The sequence below is a fragment of the Ambystoma mexicanum genome, chromosome 5p (genome assembly GCF_040938575.1).
Source record: "Ambystoma mexicanum isolate Mex_15411 chromosome 5p, UKY_AmexF1_1, whole genome shotgun sequence".
NCBI classification, from domain to species: Eukaryota; Metazoa; Chordata; class Amphibia; order Caudata; family Ambystomatidae; genus Ambystoma; species Ambystoma mexicanum.
In genome coordinates, this window is record NC_090930.1 from 1,352,400,198 (window position 1) to 1,352,421,424 (window position 21,227).

General features: G+C 48.9%; 1 protein-coding gene across 1 annotated transcript in view; it reads left to right on the top strand.

Moving 5' to 3' along the window:
* MARCHF6 (membrane associated ring-CH-type finger 6) overlaps positions 1-21,227 on the top strand; it is a 2,224,824-nt gene that overhangs the window by 1,201,095 nt on the left and 1,002,502 nt on the right. The window contains exon 17 of the mRNA XM_069613753.1: positions 18,870-18,970. Coding sequence (XP_069469854.1) covers positions 18,870-18,970 — 101 coding nt within the window. The remainder of the gene's footprint in view (positions 1-18,869; positions 18,971-21,227) is intronic.

A 21,227-nucleotide genomic window follows, 5' to 3' on the forward strand; every position in this document is an offset into this window, starting at 1 on the left:
AGCACCTCTATATATACTGGCCCAACGTCATATCCGGCACAGGGCACATAAAGGCATTGGGCAGAGCCAATGCGGAGCCGCACTGCGCCCCTAGGTGGCAGAAAAGATTCTGGAAGACAGCTGTGCTGGGATAGGGATATCATAGACGAGGAACCCGTTGGAGGAACATCCACCAAAAAGAACATTACTGAGAGGTAAGTAATTTATTCTTCTACGTGTCTCATAGAAGAGAGGCTAGGAAAGATGACCAGCATTTCATGGGTTATGCTGGGGCTTGTGCTGGTAAGGCTGTCACCAAGCAGACCCTGTCAAAGTGGATCATTCTCAGCTTCTCGGAATGCATCTAGCTGGCAAGGAAGTCCCTGAGGGTCTCGTGGCAGATTATACCAGAGGAGTGGCTGCCACGTCTGCCCTAAAGAGGGGAGTCCCTCTCCTGGTCATCTGCCAACCGGTGATGTTTTACTTCAAATGGAGTGTGTCCTCCCACGTATTCCTCATCTATGATATTCGTATCTCGCCAGCTTTGCTGCTTCAGGAAAACAAATTGTGCACAAGGTTGTGGCGTTGATGTCCCTCGACGGTCTCCATAGCGTGTCGACTTCACCAGCAGTGTAAGTAGCTTGTGCCGCTCCCGTTGGCTCCAGTTCAGTTTTTCCGATAGCTTTGCAATCGAGTTAATGGCACACTTTGTATTTTCCTCAGAAAAAGGTCATCATCTTCGACCCCTTCCACTCCTAAGGCGGGGTCTAAAAAGTGTATTGACTGCGGTTCAAAAATGTCGATCACAGACCCTGACCGTGTCTGCCTTTGGTGTTTACGTTCAGACTGGCGACTGTGGCTCCTGTCAGTCGATGACGGAGAAAACCCTTTGTGAACTAAAAGGTAAATTGACGGTGGGGCGGGAAGCTTCAAAGTCCTCTTTGAAGAAGCATAGGAAGTCCAGTGAATTGAAAGACTTGCATCGGCATAAGCACTCAGAGGTCTCCTTCTAGGAGTAGAAGGAGATGTTCCTAGTCTTCCAAGAAGGCGAAGAGGAGACATAGATCTCCCTCTTCTTTGTCAGATACCTCTACCGAGGTTGTACGATGTCCGACTAGGTCGGATTCCCCTAGAAAATGGGAAGAATTTAGAGTGCACAGGATGAAGGTCTTTGAGAATGCGGCCCGATCCCCTTAAAGAAACCTCGAAAGAGCCAGACACTGGTCGCCCCTTTGGACGATGCAGGAAGGTCAGAAATTACTTCGGCTAACACCAGTAGTAAGGCGGAAACTCAACTTTCTCAACCCGATGTTAAAACGTCGAAGGTTCCTCGAGAGCCGAGTGATTCTCCAACACCGGTAAGAAGCATAAACCGTCGAAACATTTGACGAGTTCATCGCCGCCGCCGATTGCTTCGACGCCGAAGCCAAAGGAGACATTGACCGAAATCAGACTTTAAGTCCTATGTCTTCTTTTTTTGAGGAGGAAAGTGCCTCAGAGGGAGCTATTTCTCCAATGGGAGTAGAATTTGGTACTAAAGATGTAACAGAGGAATTGATTGACACTGAGTCAAAAATGAGAGATCTTTGTGACACCCTTCACTCTGCCAGTGGCCTTGATACGTCACCAGAGTTAGATTTTGCAAAACCTGATCCTGCAGAACATGCAGACTCAGGGTACAGGAACCTGATGAACAGGGTTGCTGATTATAGGGGTTGGGGTAGATCCTCACCAACCTTCGAACAGGATGACTTGACCAACATCCTGGACCACGGCCCCCAAAAACACCCAGTTCTTCCTTTTCATATGGCTCTTCAAAGAACTGTGGTAGCAAACTGGGAGGCTCCTGAATCTGGGTCAGTAGTCAATAAGAATGTTCCCAAAAAGTATAGACCATCAAGCAGTGACTCTGATTATCTTAGTAAGCACCCTACGCCTGAGAGTCTAGTGGTCCAAGCTGAAAACTTCCACAAGACAGTCAGCCTATCCATCTATCCCTCCAGATAGAGATGATAAAAAAGTGGACACTTTGGCTCGCAAGGTGTTTATCGCGGGCAGTATGGCCCTTAGGTCCGCTAATGTTACAGGTACCCTGGCCAGGTTCACCTATACCCTGTGGGATTGTGTTACGGCGGCGGCTGCACATATTCCATAAGGCGAAGAAAGGGAAGGCTTTCTGAATATTGTTAAAGATGGCAAGGAGGCAATGGGAGAGTGTCTCTAATCAGGACTGGAAACTGCTGACAGCATCAGCAGGTCCATGGCTGCAAGCATTTTACTGCGCAGACCTGCATTGTTGAGGAAGTCAGATTTTACACCGGACGTGCAGGCGTGGCTACTCAACATGCCTTTTGATGTCTCGAGGCTGTTCAGCAGTAAACAGGAGTCCTCCAAAGTGGCGGCTAAGTCCCTTAGTGCCTCTATGCGACAGCCCCAAAAACCTTATTCGGGCTCATCTTCCTGGACAGGTCGTTCTTTTCGATACTACTCCTCATTTGCTAGAGGAAGAGGACAGGCCGTGCAGAAAGGCCAAAGAAAGTTCCCTCGTGGTGGACGAGGAAGAGGTGCAAAATCAGCCTCAGCAGCGGCATCTTTGCCCTCAGCCGCTCCTGCAGCCTCCTCCAAGTCACTCTGAGACCATGTCACACAAGACCCCGGTGGGAGGCAGAATCTCTCAGCATCTGAACGAATGGCGGGCATTATTTCAGATGCTTGGGCACTGGAAACAGTAGCTCAAGGTTACTGCCTTCCCTTCCTAAAACGGCCTCAGGACCATCCACCGGGAACCAACTCTGTCAAAATTCCAGATCCGCTCCTTGTGCAGGAAATTTTAACCCTGCTAGAGAAAGGTGCAATAGAACATGTACCTGTAGCGGAGAGGAACAAGGGTTGGTACTCCCCTTACTTTCCATCCCAAAGAAGGACGGAGGACTGAGACCCATCTTGGACTTAAGAAGCTTGAACAAGTTCCTCAGGAAGGACAGGTTCAATATGGTAACCCTTTCTCAGATCTTCAGGCTCTCCAACTCAAGACTGGTTGGTATCATTGGACATTCAGGAGGCTTACTTTCATGTGCCAATTCATCTCAGTTTCGAGTTCCGCCATTCGGGCCAACCTCCGCCCCAATGGTTTTCACCAAGCTGATGGCTGTTGTGGCCACGAGTCTCCGGAGAGAGGGGATTCACGTCTACTCCTACCTGGACGATTGGTTCATCAGGGCTTGTTCCCCCGAACAAGCTCAGGAACATCTATCAATCACCTGCCACTCCCTACACAGACTGGGTGTCTCCCTCAACTACAAGAGGTCCCATATGGTACCATTCCAAAGACTCCAGTTTATCGGAGCAATCCTGGATACTTCCTCAGGGAAAGCCTTGCTTCCCGAAGTGAGAGCTCATCACATTCTGCAGATGGTAACAAAGTTCCCGAATGCCCAGCATCTGCCGGCCTTTGATTTTCTGAGGTTGCTCGGTCTCATGGCATCCTGCATTTTTCTGGTGCCAGAGGCCCGATTGAGGATGAGATCCCTTCAATGGGCCCTCAGGACTCAGTGTTCGCAATTCTCAGGGAATATGTTGGATTTTCTACAAGTTCCAAGCACAGTGGCTCAGGACCTTCTATGGTGGGCTTGCAACGACAATCTCCTCAAAGGAGAATCTTTTTGGCAACCATGGTGATAACAGTAGTGACGGACGCCTCACTCACGGGATGGGGAGCCCACACCAACGATCTGACAATCAGAGGTCGTTGGTCTCCATCTGAGTCCAAACTACACATCATCCTTTTGGAGTTGAGGGTAATCAGACTAGCACTGAAGGCCTTCCTGCCCTCTGTACGGGGAAAGAATGTCCTGATAATGATGGAAAACATGTTGGCCATGTACTACCTCAACAAAAGAGGAGGCGTAGAGTCACTACCACTGTGCAGAGAGGCAATGCAGCTCTGGTTCTGGGAAATACAAGAAAAGAAGGAATCTCTCTGTCGGCAGTTCACCCAGCCGGAGAGCAGAACACAGCGGTAGACGCTCTGAGCAGGCAGAGCAGTTTCCCACGAGTGGGAACTAGCTCAGGAAGTCCTTCAAGAGATCTTCACCCTTTGAGGAACCCCTCAGGTGGAACTGTTCGCGACCGGTGCCAACCGGAAGTGCGAACTGTACTGCTCAAGGGAATTCCCTCCGAGAGGAGTTCGTGGTGGGCTGGGAGTTTACACTTCTGTATGCGTTTCCTCCAGTCCCTGTGATTCCTCACGTAATCAGGAGGTTGAGAAAGTTTGGGAAACACATGATCCTAATTGCCCCGGATTGGGGCAGGAGGACGTGGTACCCGGACCTTCTGGACATGTCCATCTCCTCTCCGATACGTCTTCCATAAAGAGAGGATCTTCTCTCGCAAGAGGAAGGTCGGGTTCTCCATCCTGAGGTCAAGACACTCAACCGTCACGCATGGTTTCTGAGGGGTTGAGATATAAGGATTGGGACGTCCCGGATGATGTAATGGACATTTTGCTTTCGGCCAGAAGGCCAGCAACTAAATCCTTGTACCGGTGTTGTTGGAATAAATTCAGTAACTGGTGCAAGGATAAGAATGTGCACCCTTTTCTATGTGGCACTCCTATGGTGCCATCCTTTCTGTTGCATTTGGCCAATCTGGGGCTCCAGGTTGGAACAATAAAGGGATACCTGGCAGCGCTTTCCATTTCTAAACGCTGTTCGGAAGAGGTTTCCTATTTCAAGATTCCATTGATTATCCAATTTTTGAAAGGGCTTACCAACGTGTCCCCTACAATACCATTTCATGTCCCTGCTTGGGATTAGAATCTTGTGTTGAAATTCCTAACTTGTATACCTTTTGAGCCTTTACATTCCTGTCCTTTAAGGCTGTTAACACTTAAAACTGCCTTTGCTTGTGGCTTTAGCATCAACCCACAGGGTAAGTGAGTTGCAGGCTCTCTGATGCAAACCTCTGTATACTACCTTTCACAAGGACTTGGAGTTAAACCTTCTTTCTTGCCGAAAGTAGTTTCTGACTTCCACTTGTCACAAAAAAATAACACTCCCAAACTTCTACCCTCCTCCTTATTTGGGCAAAGAAGAGGGGAGGTTACACAGACAAGACCCAAAAAGGGCTCTGAGTTTTTATATCGCAAGAATGTCAAAATTGCACCACGATGACCAATTTTTTATGGGTTATACCGGTCATAAACTGGGATTAGCGGTGACTAAACACACTATATCCCTCTGAATTACTTTGGCTAGTGTAGAGCGTTACAGGTTAGCCGGGAAAAGCCCGCCAGAAGGGCTTCGTGTCCATTCCACGAGGGGTATGGCAACTTCCGCGGCTCTTCAGAGGGGAGTTCCTGTAGATGATATCTGTTCAGCTGCAACTTGGGCATCAATACATACTTTTGTTAAGCATTATTGCTTAGACACCACCTTCCCATGAGGGATTGTTTGCAAAATCTGTACTTCAATCTATCCATGATAAAACTAAATAGTACTCCCACCTCCTTAATTATCACTGCTATGGGAGTCTATCATAGATGAGGATTACGTGGGAGGACACAATTAATTCGAAGAATAAGTTACTTACCAACTGGTAACGTTCTTTCGACTGGATGTTCCTCCCACGTGTTACTCATTGCCCCTCCCATCCTACCCCACTGTACAATTTACGTAATTTACACTTTACGTTTCACAAAGAGCTTACAGTCTGGGGCACGACTGAATGATTAGTTGATTATATGAAAAAACAGAACTGAAGCCAACGGGCGTAGCACGAGCTACTTATACTGCTGGTGATGCTGCCACAACCTTGTGCAGAGCGCCCTCTGCCAAGAACTTTTTTTTCTGAAGCAGCGAAGCTGGCGAGATACGAATATCAAAGATGAGGAATACGTGGGAGGAACATCCAGTCGAAAGAACGTTACCAGCTGGTAAGTAACTTGTTCTTCTCTGCACACATTTTCTAACCATTATTGCTTGGATTCCCATTCGGGGCAGGATGCCTGTTTTGGTAGGGCATTCCTACAGCGTTTTCTGGAGTAGGTGGTGTACTTGCTTCCTCCCTCCTCCAGATTTACGTACTGCTTTGGGAGTCTATCATAGATAAGGAATCCATTAGATGAACAAATTACTTAACTCTCTGTAATGTTCTTTCAATAGATTGCTTTTCTCCCGCAGATTCCTCATCATGACAGATGTTCATCTCCAGCTTTGCTGCTCAGAAAACGTTTCGACAGGGGGCATAGTGGACCTTGACTCGGCCGTCGATCTGTCTTGTCTGGCTCTCGATCGTCGGCTCCGGATGTGACGTCAGGCATCGTATATATACCACGTCACTGTGCCGCACACCTCAGTTAATTTTTTCTGTGCGCTTGCACGCTGCCTAGGGAACACAACTCAAGTTTACTCTACTTTCTTATTGTACTTTGATACGTTTTTTCTTCAAAACCGCAACGCAATGTTGTCCCACAGGGTTTCGAGCTTCAACCGATGCCGCAATTGCGAGGTGAAAATATCTATGACCGACCCCCATGAAGTTGGTCTATGGTGTATGGATGCTAGTCACAACACGGAAGCCTGCGCGTTGTGCACAAAGATGCAGCTGAAAATCCCTGCGTGAGAGGGCTGGGAAACTGGCTTTGGGCCAACCTGTCGCCGAGTCTCCGGCGTGGTCGCTAGTCTGGGAAAGACTGACATCATAAGAAGACCAAGAAGCGGTCCCATTCCAGGAGCCATTCCTCAACTTCTTCGTGGAAGAAGTGGCACCAGCTTGCCCTTGGCAGGGACGACCACTCAGGAGGAGTGAGAGAGTTTTTTAAAGAAATTGTTGGAAATATTTAAGACACAATCGGCTGTAGGTGCGGCTCCAGCCCCCGCCGAGCAGGCTTTGGCGGCTAAAGCGGCACCCAGTGCTTCCGACCCCAAGCCAGCCACTCGGACGATATTGTCTGTGTCGAAAGCCTCTACAGGTGTTACTGCCGTGAGGCATAAGTCGCCGTAGTGCCAAGGCCCCCGATGTTTCTCGGTTGCCCGAGCCTCCCTCGGCGCCGATAGTACTCTCTGCATCGATAGCTTCGGCTTCAAAATCTATTCTCAAGCCTTCGGCTTGACAATCGGCGATGGTTCCTTTCTGCCACTGTCGATCGGGTTTCTTCGATTCCATGCAATCCATTTTCGGAGTCGAGGAACATGATTACCCTGAGGACACGAGCGACTCTGTTTACATGGGCATCGTCTCTTTCGACGACCAGGCCGATTTATTAGCTTTGCATTAGGCTTTATATGATGCCAGTGGTCTGGATACTTCTCCAGACTTGGAGTTACAGCAAAAACTGCCCTATCCCCACATTAGTGTGAAGTTCAGGGAGCTGGTTTGCAGGGTTGTTGACACCCTGGGGTTGAAGCTGTCCTCTGTCCCTCTTCAGGGGTTTATGATCTTACCAACATTTTGGACGAGAGTACCACAGTTCGAGAACAATATGCCTTTCAACCCTGCCATTGCAGACCCTTTAGCCTCCTTATAGCAGCACCCTTGTACCATTCCCCCTGTGAATGCCAATTTCACAGGTAAGGATAGGCTGGCGAGAGGTGATCCTTCTTTCATAGCCACACATCCTTCCCTGAGGGGGTTGGTGATTCACGCTGCCACTGTTTCCACTAGACCCGCGTCATCCACCTCAAATATGCCTACGGATTGAGAAGGGAAAAAATGTGACGCCCTTTCTAGAAAGGTATTCACTTCTGCTAGCATGGCGCTCAAGCCCACTCCTGTTGCGTGTGGTTTAGCCAAATATTTGTTTGGCTTATGGAAAGCAGTAGAACAGGCTGTTGAGTACGTCCCTGAGGGTGCCATGCGGGACAGCTTTTTACAGCTGGTGGATGATGGGAAGGAGGTAGCCATGCAGTTGTTGCAGACGGGCCTGGACGTAGCAGACTGTGTTAGCAGACCAATGGGTTCAGTAGTTGTGATGAGATGCCAAGCTTTTCATGAAATTTCTGGCTTCTCCCCGAATGTCCAAAACAGGTTGCTGGACATGCCTTTTGAAGGTGACCTGCTATTCGGGCAGAAAACACACGAATCCTTGGAGAAATTCAAGTAGTCGAAATTGGCTGCTAGATCTTTGGTCCTAGCGGCGCAGCCGGGCAAGCCTGCCTTCAGGTTCACCTCCAGGGACAGGGGCTGCAGATGTTATGTGCCCTATGGGAGGAAGGCACAGCTCCCGCAAGCCAGTCAAGGACAGAGGTGCTTCTCGCATCCCGGAACTGGCAGAGGGGCATCTAGGCCAACAAACAGCAGCAAGGGCAGGGTCACCCGCGCCCTCTGTCGCTTTGATTTTCCCCTCCCACGATGCACTGGTTGGTGGACGGTTGGCAGGGCATTGGCCCTAGTTGCAAGAAATAACTTCCGACGCCTGGGCCTTGCAGTTGATTTGGTGGGGTTATTGTGTGCCTTTCCTAAAGAGGCCTCCGGACAAACCTCCACCTCCTCCGATCCAACCGGGACAGGAGCTCTAAGAAGAACTGAGAGCCCTGTTGTCGAAGGGTGCCGTGGAAGAGGTTCCTCCCGATCAGAGAGGGTCGGATTGGCATTCCTGTTACTTCCTGGTGCCCAAGAAGGTAGGGGGTGGGTCTCCTGGGGAAGGACAAATTCAGGATGGTGACGTTGAAAGAGATTCTCCATGCTCTCGAACTCCAGGACTGGCTGGTGTCCATAGACCTACACAACGCTTATTTCCACGTGCTGATACACCAAAAGCACAGGAAGTTCATAGGTTCCTCATTGTTGACGAACCCTATCAGTTCAAAGTGCTTCCCTTTGGGTTGACCTCGGCGCCATGGGTCTTCACCAAGCTCATGGCAGTGGTCGCCGCCCACCTCAGGAGATCCAGGGTCCATGTATTTCCATACCTGGACGACTGGCTGTTCCGAGGGAAACTGGCGGGGCAAGTGTTGTCTCATCTGGAAGACACCTGCCTGCTACTGTACAGGCTGGGCTTCTCCCTCAACTTGAAGAAGTCCCGTCTGACGCCAGTCCAGCGGCTCCAGTTCATTGGAGTGGTCCTAGACACCCGGGTAGTGAAGGCCTTTCCTCCTGAGGAGAAAGTCAGCAACATTGCCAAGATGGTGCAGTTGTTTCAGAACCACGCCACTCTTCCAGCGGCTGAGTCATCCCGTTTCATCTGGCAGGAGTGAAGAACATCATCGCTGATTCCCTCTGCAGGGAGCTGCGCTTGTGCCAGTAGTGGGAGCTTCGGCAGGACTAAGTGGATCTTCTGTTCCGACGACGGGGCAATCCCCACATCGATCTGCTTGCGACGGCGACGAACACCAAGTGCCGGAGGTTCGCCAGCAGGTTTCCCCAGCCGGGGAGCATGGGGGACATGTTCTCTTTCCCCTGCGACGGCCTGTTTCTCTGTGTGTTCCCTCCATTGCTGTTGCTTCTGTGACTCATCAATCAACTCAGACGGTCCCGGTGCAGGATGATCCTCATCGCACCGGCGTGACCAAGATAGATATGGTACCCGGACCTTCTGGACTTGTCAGCATCCCCTCCAGTCAAACTTCTGGCAGCCACAGATGTTCTCGCCAGAGAAGGAGGTGCGATCCTGCACCACGACCCAGGGTCGCTGAACTTGCAGGCCTGGCTCCTGCAGCGCTAGAGTTTGGAGGATACGAGATCCCGGCGGACTGCAAGGAGGTACTTGCCAAGGCCAGGGCTTCGTCTACACTGAAATGCTACGGACATAAGTGGAAGAGGTTCACAGTCTGGTGCCGTGCACAGAAGATAGACCCTCTACGGATTACTGCCCCTCAGGTGCTGCCGTATTTGCTGTAGCTGGCGCATGTTTCCATCAAGATTCATCTGGCGGCTATCTCCCGCTACACCAGAACTCTGGGCGGTCGTCGCTGTGGTCACACCGCCTGGTCAAGGAGTTCATCAAAGGACTTTTCTGTTCGTTTCCGCCGGTGAAGGCCCCAGCCCTGGCGTGGGAGCTCAATGTGGTACTGACTAGGCTCATGGGTCCACAGTTCGAGCCTATGCATTCGGCGCCACTGAAATTCTTATCGTGGAAGACAGCGTTTCTTGTGGCCATCACCTCTGCACGACGAGTGGGAGAGAACCAGGCCCTCTCTTGTAAACCTCCATACTTAACATTTCACGAAACGAGGGTAGTGCTACGGACGCATTCCTCCTTCATGCCCAAGGTGCCGTCGGACGTCCATCTCAACGAGCCCTTGGTGTTACCTGTTTTCTTCCCGTCGCCTTTGTCGCCTGCTGAGAGGACTTTGCACTCGCTGGATATGGCTAGAGCGCTGAAGTTCTATGTGGACCGCACAAAGAGTTTTCGGAAGACATCACATCTGTTTGTGAACTTTGGCCCTGTGAACCAAGGGAAGGCCCTCTCCAAGTCTTTTATTTCCTGGTGGCTCTCCGGCTGCATCACCCATTGTCAACAGTTGACAAACCGACTGTTGACTGGCCGTCCGAGAGCCCACTCGACCAGAGCGATCGCTGCAACTACTGTGTTCCTGTCTGGTGTGCTCCTGCTGGACATCTGCAGGGCTGCTAAGTGGAGGTCGACGCACACCTTCATGAGATTCTACTGCGTCAACCGAGATTCCAGGGAGGAGTCCAGAGTCGGCCAAGCAGTACTGCGCAATCTGTTTGCTTGAAGGTGAGCCTGGTGAGGAGGTACGAGATGCTTAATGTTGAGGAAATGCTTAATGTTGAGCCTTGCCACCTCCCGTTGTTGTGCATGTGTGTACTGCTAAGTATTCTTTATTCATAAGCATGTGAATCCATGCCAGACCCCTTGCTGGAGAAGGAACAAGTTACTTACCTCTAACTGTTGTTCTCCAGCAACCCTCCCACATACCCCTCTGCGGCTCTTCTCTTGGTCCTACTGCCACTTTACGTGCTACCAAATCTTAAGATGGCTGCCAGAGGAGGGGCTTAGGTAGAGGGCAGTTATTGGCAGGAGGCAGTATGACCCAGAGACCAGTGATTGGTTGTTAGGAGAAAGACAGTTCAGAAGTGAAACTGATTCTTTCTTTACCGAGGATTCCCAGCCTCACGACAGTGAATATTCATGAGCATGTGAATCCATGCCAGACCCATGCTGGAGAACAACAGTTACAGGTAAGTAACTTGTTCCTTAGTTGACATTCTTTCAGTAGTGCAACGGGAACATGGAGATTCCAAGCACAGATGCAATCCTAGGATTCATCCCCAATACAATAACCCAGATCCTGGTCACATTTTAACATGTAAGGCACAACCGTTGTTAGGGGTTAAAGCGTGGCCTTACTCAAACCCGCTAGATAGGTACTTTCTAGCACTGATAAAGCTCTAGTAGCTCTACGCTTCACATCAGTGTCAGAGGCCCAGTGACGCAACTGCAAGTACCTGAATCTCTAATTTTCACCCAGATTAAACATCGCTTTGCATTCCACAAATGTCTGCCGGTAGACTCCTATATATAGCGGTCTTAATTCCTTCAGACCACTCCTTACCACCCAACCCCTGGCCACTTGTTGAATTGGCAGCCTCTTTTTAGAGAAGTTAAACTTCTTTATCTATGGGCCTTCTTTACTTCGTGTGCCTTTCATGATGTCTTGGTGTGGTTAAGAGTTATGAATTAAGTTAGAACAGTCACAAGGGTATGGTGGTATGTTCAGCAACACACTCACAGAAAAAGGAATTAATCTCTCAGCGTGTAGAGCAGCTATGGAAAGCGACAATAGGTTGATGGTGCCTCCCCGCCCAGAAACTCAGAAACATAGTTCTACTCTTGGTTGGTGCATGCCTGCCTGCACTTCTACTACTTCTTAGGACCTCTTCTGCCAGCACTTTGTGTCACTATTCTGTGCCAACATGCTTAAACCTTGGCTCTGGTGTCACATGCAGTTAGGTCCGACGAGAAGCGATCACACAGTAGCAGTGTTCTCCTTCAGCCTCTAACTGCACTTTTATTGCACTCTAAGCTCTTCCCCCGAAGACCGTGCACTCTATGATCTGTCGATGCGTATAGTTTTATGGGAGTTGATCATACAGAAGGAATCTGTGGGTGGAAAGAATACATTAGAAGAAAAAAATGCTTGCCTCTGTAATTTTCTTTATGATGGATTCTCCTCTCACAAATTACTCATCGCTCTCTCAGCATGCCTCCATTGGATTATAGCTAGTTCACCTTCTTGAATGCTGCAACCCTTGGCAATAGAGTGCTAGGGGAAAAGCCAGAACTGAGCTTTTAGGGCCCAGTTCCTCAAAATACATTGGCCATGAGATCCTATCCGGTGCAAGCCATGTACCGGTGTCAGACAGAGCTACACTGCGACTACTGGTTGCGCAAATGTTTGTGAAGGTCAGCTGCACCTTAGATAAAATATCATTGATGAGAAATCGTTGGGAGGAATAATTCGAACATTACAGAGGTTAGTAGTAATTTTTTGTCCTTTGCCAGCCTCAGCCTTTGTCTAGTAGGTCTTATGGCATCCTGCATTCCTTTGGTGCGGTATACCCGGCCGCACTACTGTCTCCTCTACTACCAACAGTCTGTTTTAAGGCAACACAACTGACCTCTTTTGGATCTCGGAGAGTAGCACAGACCACCTTTTCTGGGCCCATGAGATGAGAAGTCCTGCACAAAGGGGGGAGCTTCTCTAGCCCCATGGTCACTTGTAGAAATGGTCACAGACTTTGGAGGGGCAGGGTGACCCACCTGTGCAATTTACGGGAGTGACTTTGGTCCCTTGGTGCAGTCTAGCTTTAACATCAACCTTTTGGTGCTTCAGGCGAGCACTGAAGGCTTTCCTTCCTTTAATTCAGGGGATGAGTGTCTTGAGACTGATGAATATCTTGGATGGCCATGAACTCCCTCTTCAATAGGGTCGGAGTGAGGTCACAGCCGCAGTGCAGGTAAGGGATGCAGATGTGGATTTGGGCTTTGACAAACGCTTTTGTGTGAAGCCCATCTTGCCACTGTATTGTTTGACACTCTGAGTATTCAGAGATAAGCCTCTCGCAAGAGGTAGTTGTGCCAGGAGGTCCTTCGAGAGAACTTTGGGAAGCCCCCCCCCCACCCTAGTTTTCTCCGCTTAGTCCTATTCAACTCCAGTGTCAACAGGAAATATGAGCTGCTCTGCTCCAGCGAGTTCCTCCAATATGGGCACTGGGAAATGCACATATAGTGGAACTTCAGTCTCTACTATGAATTCTTGCCAGTTCCCATCATCCCTCTGGTTCTCAGGAGGTTCGAGACAACAATGATTCATTGCCCTGGATTGAGCTTGGAGGATGTGATATTCTGATGATCTCAAAATACCATCTGTCCTCCTTGGCGTCTTCCAATGAGGTTGGAGCTCCCCTCTGTCTGTGGATACTCCACCCAAGCCTCTCTACTTTCAACCTTCATGCCATTTCTATGGAGTCTGATATAGTGACTTCTGCCTTGCAGAGGGGTGCCACTTTGTTGGATTTTTGCCAAGCTGCCTTATGGGCTTCATTGCATCATTATCAAAGCATTTCTATATGGATTCGCTGGCCGGTGAAAATCTTAGTGGGTAGGTCATTCCTGCAAAATGTACTTCTAAAAAAATGCATTCTCGCTGAAAGGGTGTGGAAGAAGGAAGCTGACCTGACACAAAGGTGGATTTGTGGTGGTTATTCACTTTTATTAGTGCAGATAAAGGTCCTCACTACCCCCATCTTCCTTGCCTCAAAACAAATACTAAAGGATCCATCAGAATGTCTGTTCAAAATCACACTCCACCGCCCTGTTTCACAACCTACTTCTATCCCTTACACTACAACTAAAGAATAATCCAAGAGAACGTTCCTTCTCTAGGAGAATTTCTCCCTTCTCCTGATACTTGTATAGGGTTTAAAAGAATGCTCTCTTGCAATAAGTATGCCAGGTGGAAGGACTCCCTTCCCACGGGCTTGCGTGTTCCACACAGCCTTTACACAGCTCCTCGTTCTTGGCCAGGATAATGACTCCCTTGTCCTGGTATTGGTTTGTACAGTTCACAGTAAGACTGGGTTAAAAGTGCACCCTTCCCCTGATGTATCTAGAATATCTTCCAATGGTTTAAGCCTTTTCTCCCTTCTCCTGGTTTCTAAAAAGCTCTTTCTCTCAACCTTCAGATTTATGTACACTTTGCCACTCCTGTCTTGCTGTTGGCAAAGTCCAAAATCCTTCTTTGGTGTTCAGTGGGTTTATCTTGGCCACTACAGCAAGGAAGTTTGCCTCAGATGCTCAGTTCACTTACCCTGGGATCCCAGACTCTTCTCAGTTGGTCAGTGGGCTTATTGCTGCCACTGCGAAGATGAAGTTCTCACTGGATGCTCAGTTTGCTCGTTAGGGTCTCTGACACATCTCTGGTCGTCAGTGGGCTTGTTGTTGCCGCTGCGATGAGGAAGGTCTCCTCAGATGCTTGGTTTGCAATGTTTAGGGACCCCGACCTGTGTCTCTTCAACCCTCCCTCTGCCACCTCCACGTCTCTCATACCTCACGTTACCTTCTGAAGGACTGCGGTTTGCCTCCAAGACTTCTTGGGACTGGGCTTCGTCTCTCAGAATCTTCGGACTTCTCTCTCCGGCTTCAACAGCACCTTGTGGCTCCTTGCTCTGCAGTGCTACTCGACTCTTCTCTCCTGCTTCAAGTTTGGGTCCGCTCCATCTGGACCCACAGAGAACTCCCTCAGCGCTTTGCTGGCGTCCTCCGTTCTTCTCTGGTCTGCTGACAGCGTTAGAAACTCCTGCTGGTTTCCACGCCTGTTGCTTCTCCCGGCTGGGCTTGACTGGTTTCTTAGTCCATTTTCTCTTCTACATTGCCAGTCCCGCCCTGGCACATTGTCGAAGTCATTTGTTTTTGTTGACATCTTGATCCTCATGCCTCTTCTGGGCCCCACTCATACCAGCACTAGTAACGTTTGTGCTCTTCATGTCTTCTGTGCTTTTCTTCATTCTAGTACTTTGTGCTTTAGCTATATTCCATGTGTTTCAAACATACATAGGTTTACTCTCAATGAAATGGCTCTGAATGTAGACGGGGGGCTAGGAAATGTTGGGGTGTGTCATTGCTCAATGGGCTGTCCCCTCTGTGATCGTCCTTGTTCCCAGAGGGGGAGTCCTTGTCCATGAGGTCCTCATGGAAAAGTGCTCCCGCTTAAGGAGAAGTGACACCTTGCAAATGTTTACATCGCCCTTTTGCTTTGTCCCTAACATCTTGTGGCTTATTTTAGGGAGTCTTGAAGAAGATGTGGAATCTATGGAAAAAATACGTTGATTAGACTGGCAAATTATTTCAGTTATTTAATGTTCTTTCTGATGTAAACTCTAATTTCCCCCACAGATTACTTATCGTTCTCCCACCTGCCTGCTTATTTTAGTACTGAAATTGGATTTTTTTTTGCAATATAATAAAATGGTCAGTTCTTCCGTTCTTTTCTGAGCTAGAGATCGAACTATGCAAATGCACAAGATGGTGCCAACAGCTCCTGGTATATGTATGGATGAGCTCACTTCCAGCATGAGACTACATCAAGGAGCCATAATGGAGCTGAACTCTGAACCACATGCCACCACATGGTGGCTTTGGAAAAGTCTCTGAAGTAGTGTGCCTCTGAGATTTATTTCAGATTGTGATGCTGGAAATGCTTTGGAGGAACAGGGCATCCACGTCTTTGTCCCACCGCTTCCCTGTATTTATTGTTCTGTATGTATTCTCCCACAGGATACAGTCTGGACCTCTGGCAGTGCAGCTGGTCATCTTTATTTTTGGTGAACAATACCCTTGGGATACCCCTATGTCACCCATAGATAGGGGACACCTTGGCACCCCTAGTGTGTGTTATTGGGCACCTTTGTATGCCCCACAGAGCAGGGTATGGGCTGATGGCAGCTAAATGCTGCCTTTGCAGTTGTCAAGTTGGGAAGCACGGGAGGACTGCGTACCTGGTTTCTTGGTAGATGATCTTGCCGAGGTTGCCAGTCTGGAATCAGTCGAAAGATGAACTTGTGGCACGAGGGACCAGCCTCTCCACCACCCAAAACTGGTACTGGGTGGAGGATGGACCAATTCCCAATGTCACGAAAAGCACTCTCCTGATTAATGTGACGAAGGGACTGTGCAGGCACAGACAGGAGAGGCTATTGTCTTGTAAACGATCGTAGGCAAGAAAGAATCCGATGAAATCAAATCCAAGAGTTCGTGAACTGAAGTGTAGGCCACTGATTCCAGTGCGGTAAGAACACTCTTAGTCCACAGGAACGGATGTAGAGGGCAAGGCTGGACAGGAATGGGAGGAACCAGGCTGGAATAGGTGACCAAACTGAAAGGGACAGAAAGAGAACCCTAGGGCCGCAATCAAAGAGGACCCCGATATGGTATGCAGGCAGGCCCAGGGGAATCCCAGGTAAGAGTATGCTGGCAGGCCTAGAGAGATCCCAGGTAAGGGTAAGCTGGCAGGCCCAGGGGAACCCCAGGTGAGAATATGCTGGCAGGCCCAGGGGATTCCTAGGTAAGGGTAAGCTGGCAGGCCCAGGGGAACCCCAGGTGAGAATATGCTGGCAGCCCAGGGTGGACTCAGGTAGGGTGCAGGCAGCCCAGGAAGGAATCAGGTAAGAGCTGGCAGCCCAAGGTGGATTCAGGTGGGGTGCAGGCAGCCCAAGAAGGACTCAGGTAAGTGCTGGCAGCCCAAGGTGAACTCAGGTAAGTGCTGGCAGCCCAGGGTGGACTCGGGTAAATAGCTGGCATCAAAGGTAGGTAAGCACACAGTACGGAGCAAACCGCGTTGAGACGCGGCCTGCCTCGATCTGCGGCTCCTTTTATGGGTCGCCGGCGCCCGTGAGGCTTGAAACGCACGCTGCTTCGCCTCCGGGCGCCGGCGTACCCAAAACGAGGCCTGGACCGCAAGCCGCTCCCAGGACGCGAGCCCAGTCCACGGCGCATGCGCGGAACTGAGACAGGTCTTCCGCGCATGCGCCGTGGCCCTCCTGCCCCGGCACCAAACGCTCTCCCTCCGGCGAGTCCCCAGGCGCGGAAGCGCGGGTAGACTCGCCAGGAGGTGACGGGGAGAGCGGACGCAGTGGACCCCGGTCTCCCACGTGGCGTAACAGCAGTGGCTCTGGACCACCCAGGCCCTGCCATAGGAATCAATGGATTCCTGAACAAAGGCAAGATGGCCACTGTTAGCCTCATGGCCTCCTGCCTTTCCCTCATGTTTTTAAAAGTCCTGAGAAGCCCTGGCACTGTCCTCCATCCCCATGATTGGATGTTGGGTAGAAAGGCCATATATGGCTCTGGGGCTGCCTTTCTCAGAGACTGCTTGTTGTGGATACACCCTAGTGGTGGAACCTAACTGAATGGAAAGAGGAGTCCTCCCACATTCTGTGTTGTGGGTGTCTGGTTTTGGTTGTGTCATAATTCCTGTGGTCCTGGAACACCTAATGACTGGGCAGTAATATAAAAGTAAAGTATAACTTAGCTTTTATTGCAGGTTGCCGAGGTTTCTGCACACAGTGTTGCCTGTTCACTCTAAAAAGCAGTCTGCCAGTGTTCTAAAGTAATTGCCTACATTTGTGGTTTAAAGTTAAACCGTGCTTAGTAATTTTGGTGCGTTTTATTACAATTACCAGTTGGTGCATTATTGCTGGAGCTAAAAATAACTGTGGTACTGCATAGTACTGTACATATTGCGTTAGTTGTTGAAGTAGAGTGTCCGGAGTACAAAGTGAGTCTTATTTATGTGTATATATTCATCTAAACCTAATCTATTTAATAAAAGAACTGTGTTCGCACATAACATAGTGTGTAGACATTCCTTTGTGGGGCTTGGGGATTCGAGAAGCGGATTCTCTTTAAATCTGTGTGTTGTCCACCGTGCCTTCTACAAGTAGGATGCAGAATACATCCAGGCTAAATTTCCCCGCTATGAGCCGTCCCGATTTTTGCGCTCTGTCTGCTCTTTTGATTTTTGTCCCTCGAGTTAGACTCTCTCCTATTGGCGGCCGCGCATTCTGTTACAGCCACAAAAACTTGGAACGGCCTTCCACTGTTGCTTTGAGCAGTTGACAATCACCTGTCTTTCTGCCAAGCTCTAAAGACTCACCTTTACTAGGCTCCTTCTCACTGCTACTTGTCTCTCGCTCCACCCAGCGCCAAGATGCCTCCGGGCGTATGTGCACTTTAGAAATACATATAACACAGTACCCAAGAACCAGCCTGCATCACCTCCCTGTGAGTTTGGCCTTGGCTGCTCGTCCATTGCTACCCCTCGAGACCCTTAACAAGGGTGCCTTTGTGACTCGCTAACCCTAGTGAGTAGTATATCAGATTAAAACATCTCCAGTCTTTACACAAATGTTAAGCAATCTGTGGGGGGAGTAATCATATGAATCGGAAGAACATTACTGAAGGTCCTTCATTTGTTCATCAGACTCCAAATATGGCTCTTGCCCCATCAGAGAAACTGGATTTTGCTTATTACTTTATTTGTGGATTGAACAAGCTGAGAATATCACTGTCAGCGCATTATCTGTAGCAGTACTGTAGTTAAAATTGTGTGAAGAGCAATACATTGTTATGCATTAAAAGATGAATACATTTGATATGCTAATCAAAGCCCAATTTTGGGCTGATTTGCCACATGGCCTATGCTCAAAAAGGGGGTGCTGGGTGTGCATTTAACGTGAAAAGTTTTTTTTTCTTTTCATTTTTTTGTTTGTGCTCTTCATTGAGTTTGGCTTAGTAGGCAACCCAGCAAAGTCTTTCTGAAATCTTTTCATGATTAATGGAATTAAATAGTATGACAAGTTTACATTTTTGCTATGCCTTTCTTGCATATAACTGGATAATTGACATTCTTTTGCTCTTCTCTTTGCAGATTGTGTTTGGGTCAATTGTACTCCTAATGCTCTGGCTTCCGATTCGTATTATAAAAAGTCTGCTGCCTAATTTTCTACCATACAATGTGATGCTCTACAGGTACTATTTGTTCTCAAATGTGCAGCTAGTCTAGTCAATTCTTGAGTTATTTCAAAATGTAATGGCATGCTATTGATGGAAAACTTGATACATGTGATCTTTCAGTTGTTTACAAAGTTCTCAACAGAATTAGTGACAATGAGTTATGAAGGTTTAAGTTTTGATACTTTCCGTGAAAAACAGATGGTATTATGTTTGGATCTAATAATGCATGTGTTTCAAATATCTTACTCAGGGAGTAAAAAGTAAAGTGAGGGGAATGAAAAGTGTTTTTTTTTTTAATGTCAAAGGCTAATCATGCAAGCAATGCATTGCTTTAATTCTAATGGATTCTTTCCTCCCATGGATTCCTCATCTGTGATATCCCTATCCAAACACAGCTGTTCTCCGGAAGCTTTGCTACAGCTAGGAGGCGCAGCGCAGCTAAGCACGACACGTCTACCTGCCCCGCGCCAGACATGTAGGGGTCAGTACAGATTGCAAAGCTGCGCCCTGTGGCATCACTTCCTTTTTTCTGTGCACTCTCTTCGCTGATCGGAACACGCTTGTCGAGCTTACCTATTTTTTTTTTCAATATAACATGCCTACTCAGTTTAAGGCTTTGGGCTTCAAACCATGTGCGACAGCGGCCGGCAGATGTTGGTCTCGGATTGGCACCAGATTATTTTATATTGCTTGGCGGGTCATGCAAGTCCATGCACCCAGAGGCCCTATGAAAGGGCGGCGAAGATCTTCACATTCGTCCACAAGGTGAATGGTGAGACTGTGCTTTTTCAGTCCAGGTCACAAGGCACGACTCTAAAAGAGCAACTGCTCCGCGCAAGGAAAAGGAGAAGTAACATCAGAATAAGACCCGCTCCCAGTGAGTCTTCTCACCGACATTCGTCTTCCTCTTAAAAGAAGAGCCACCACTCCAGCGAGAGTTGCCTGAACCTCCAGTGCAAGGGCCGTTTTCTACCCAGTCATCCACGCTGGAGGAACGAGAAGACTTGCACCTGAAGATGTTGGACAACTTCCCCAAGGAACCTGCGGCTCCAGCCTCCGTGCCTGTTTTGCAAACAACACCGTCTGCCCTGGTGCTGCAGGGTTCCCTTCGCCTCTGCTGCGATCAGCAGGTAACCCTCTTGGGACCACTCCTGTACGCTTAAGTACCCGAGCCTGGACCAGACCGAGACACAGGTGTTAGGGAGAATTCTCTTATAAGGCTAATTTCCCCAACCTAGTGAGCCCCCCAGCAGCTTTGCTGGATTTTTGGGGTTTGTTTTTTTCTCCTGCTAAGAGTGAGACTCTTTCCTTCCCAATCTTAGGCATGATTTGAGGTATGTCTTTGACTTGGTATGGGCTATGGGGTCTTTTACTCCATAGGGTATCATCTGTTTTGGTAGATGTGTTACAAAGCACCCTCAGTGCAGTAACACAGGGGTGTCATAGTGACACCCCACCATAGACTCCATACCCTGGGACTGACTACTGTCTCCTAGGGCATGTAAAGTCACCATTGGCTTTATTAGTCCAAAATTGTGAACATAACCAGTACAAACCATCATATTGTGGAAGTATTGGAAGGGGTTAATTAGATTACCCCTGGGTGTGTTTCCAAAGGGGCACTGTCCAGTCCCCCCTTGTCGAGTTTCTGGCTGGTGGCAGTGGTTACCACGCAAAATATTCCACCGGAATATTTCCTATGGGATTTTCCCATTCATTTTAAACGCACCACTTTTTTGGTGCATTGTAAAGATACCGCCGGTTTATTTAATTAATATAAAATCACCGGTTGGGTCTTTTTTCCAGAACTCTTTCGCAAAATGGCGTATGTGTCCGTCTCTGTAACTCCAACCAAGTTCGGGCCCTTTGTTCCACTTTTTGGCGGGCTTCTCCACAGAAGCCCTCCAACTGGTGCCACTCTGTCTGGGGTTCACAGGATGTGTGGGTGGGGGAATTGGCACCCTGGACTGCGTTGCCTTAGCAACCCGAGTCGCACTCTGTCTTGATTGGCCCAGTGGTGAGCCGCCCGGCTCACCACTTAGCATGTATGAATGACAGCTAGGCTGTTGAATGGGAGTTTTTCTGCATAAAAGCAGGGCTTTTGGGACTGGAACTTCAGAAGTCACCACAGGACCTAAGAATTCCGAAGAGGGGAGAAGCTGAGCCATCTGCAACGACGACCCCACCGGTGGAGCCCTGCTGCAACAACCTCGCCACTTCCCCAACGAGAAGAGAAGATCTTCTGCTGCAAGAGTCTTCTCCCTCTGAGCTG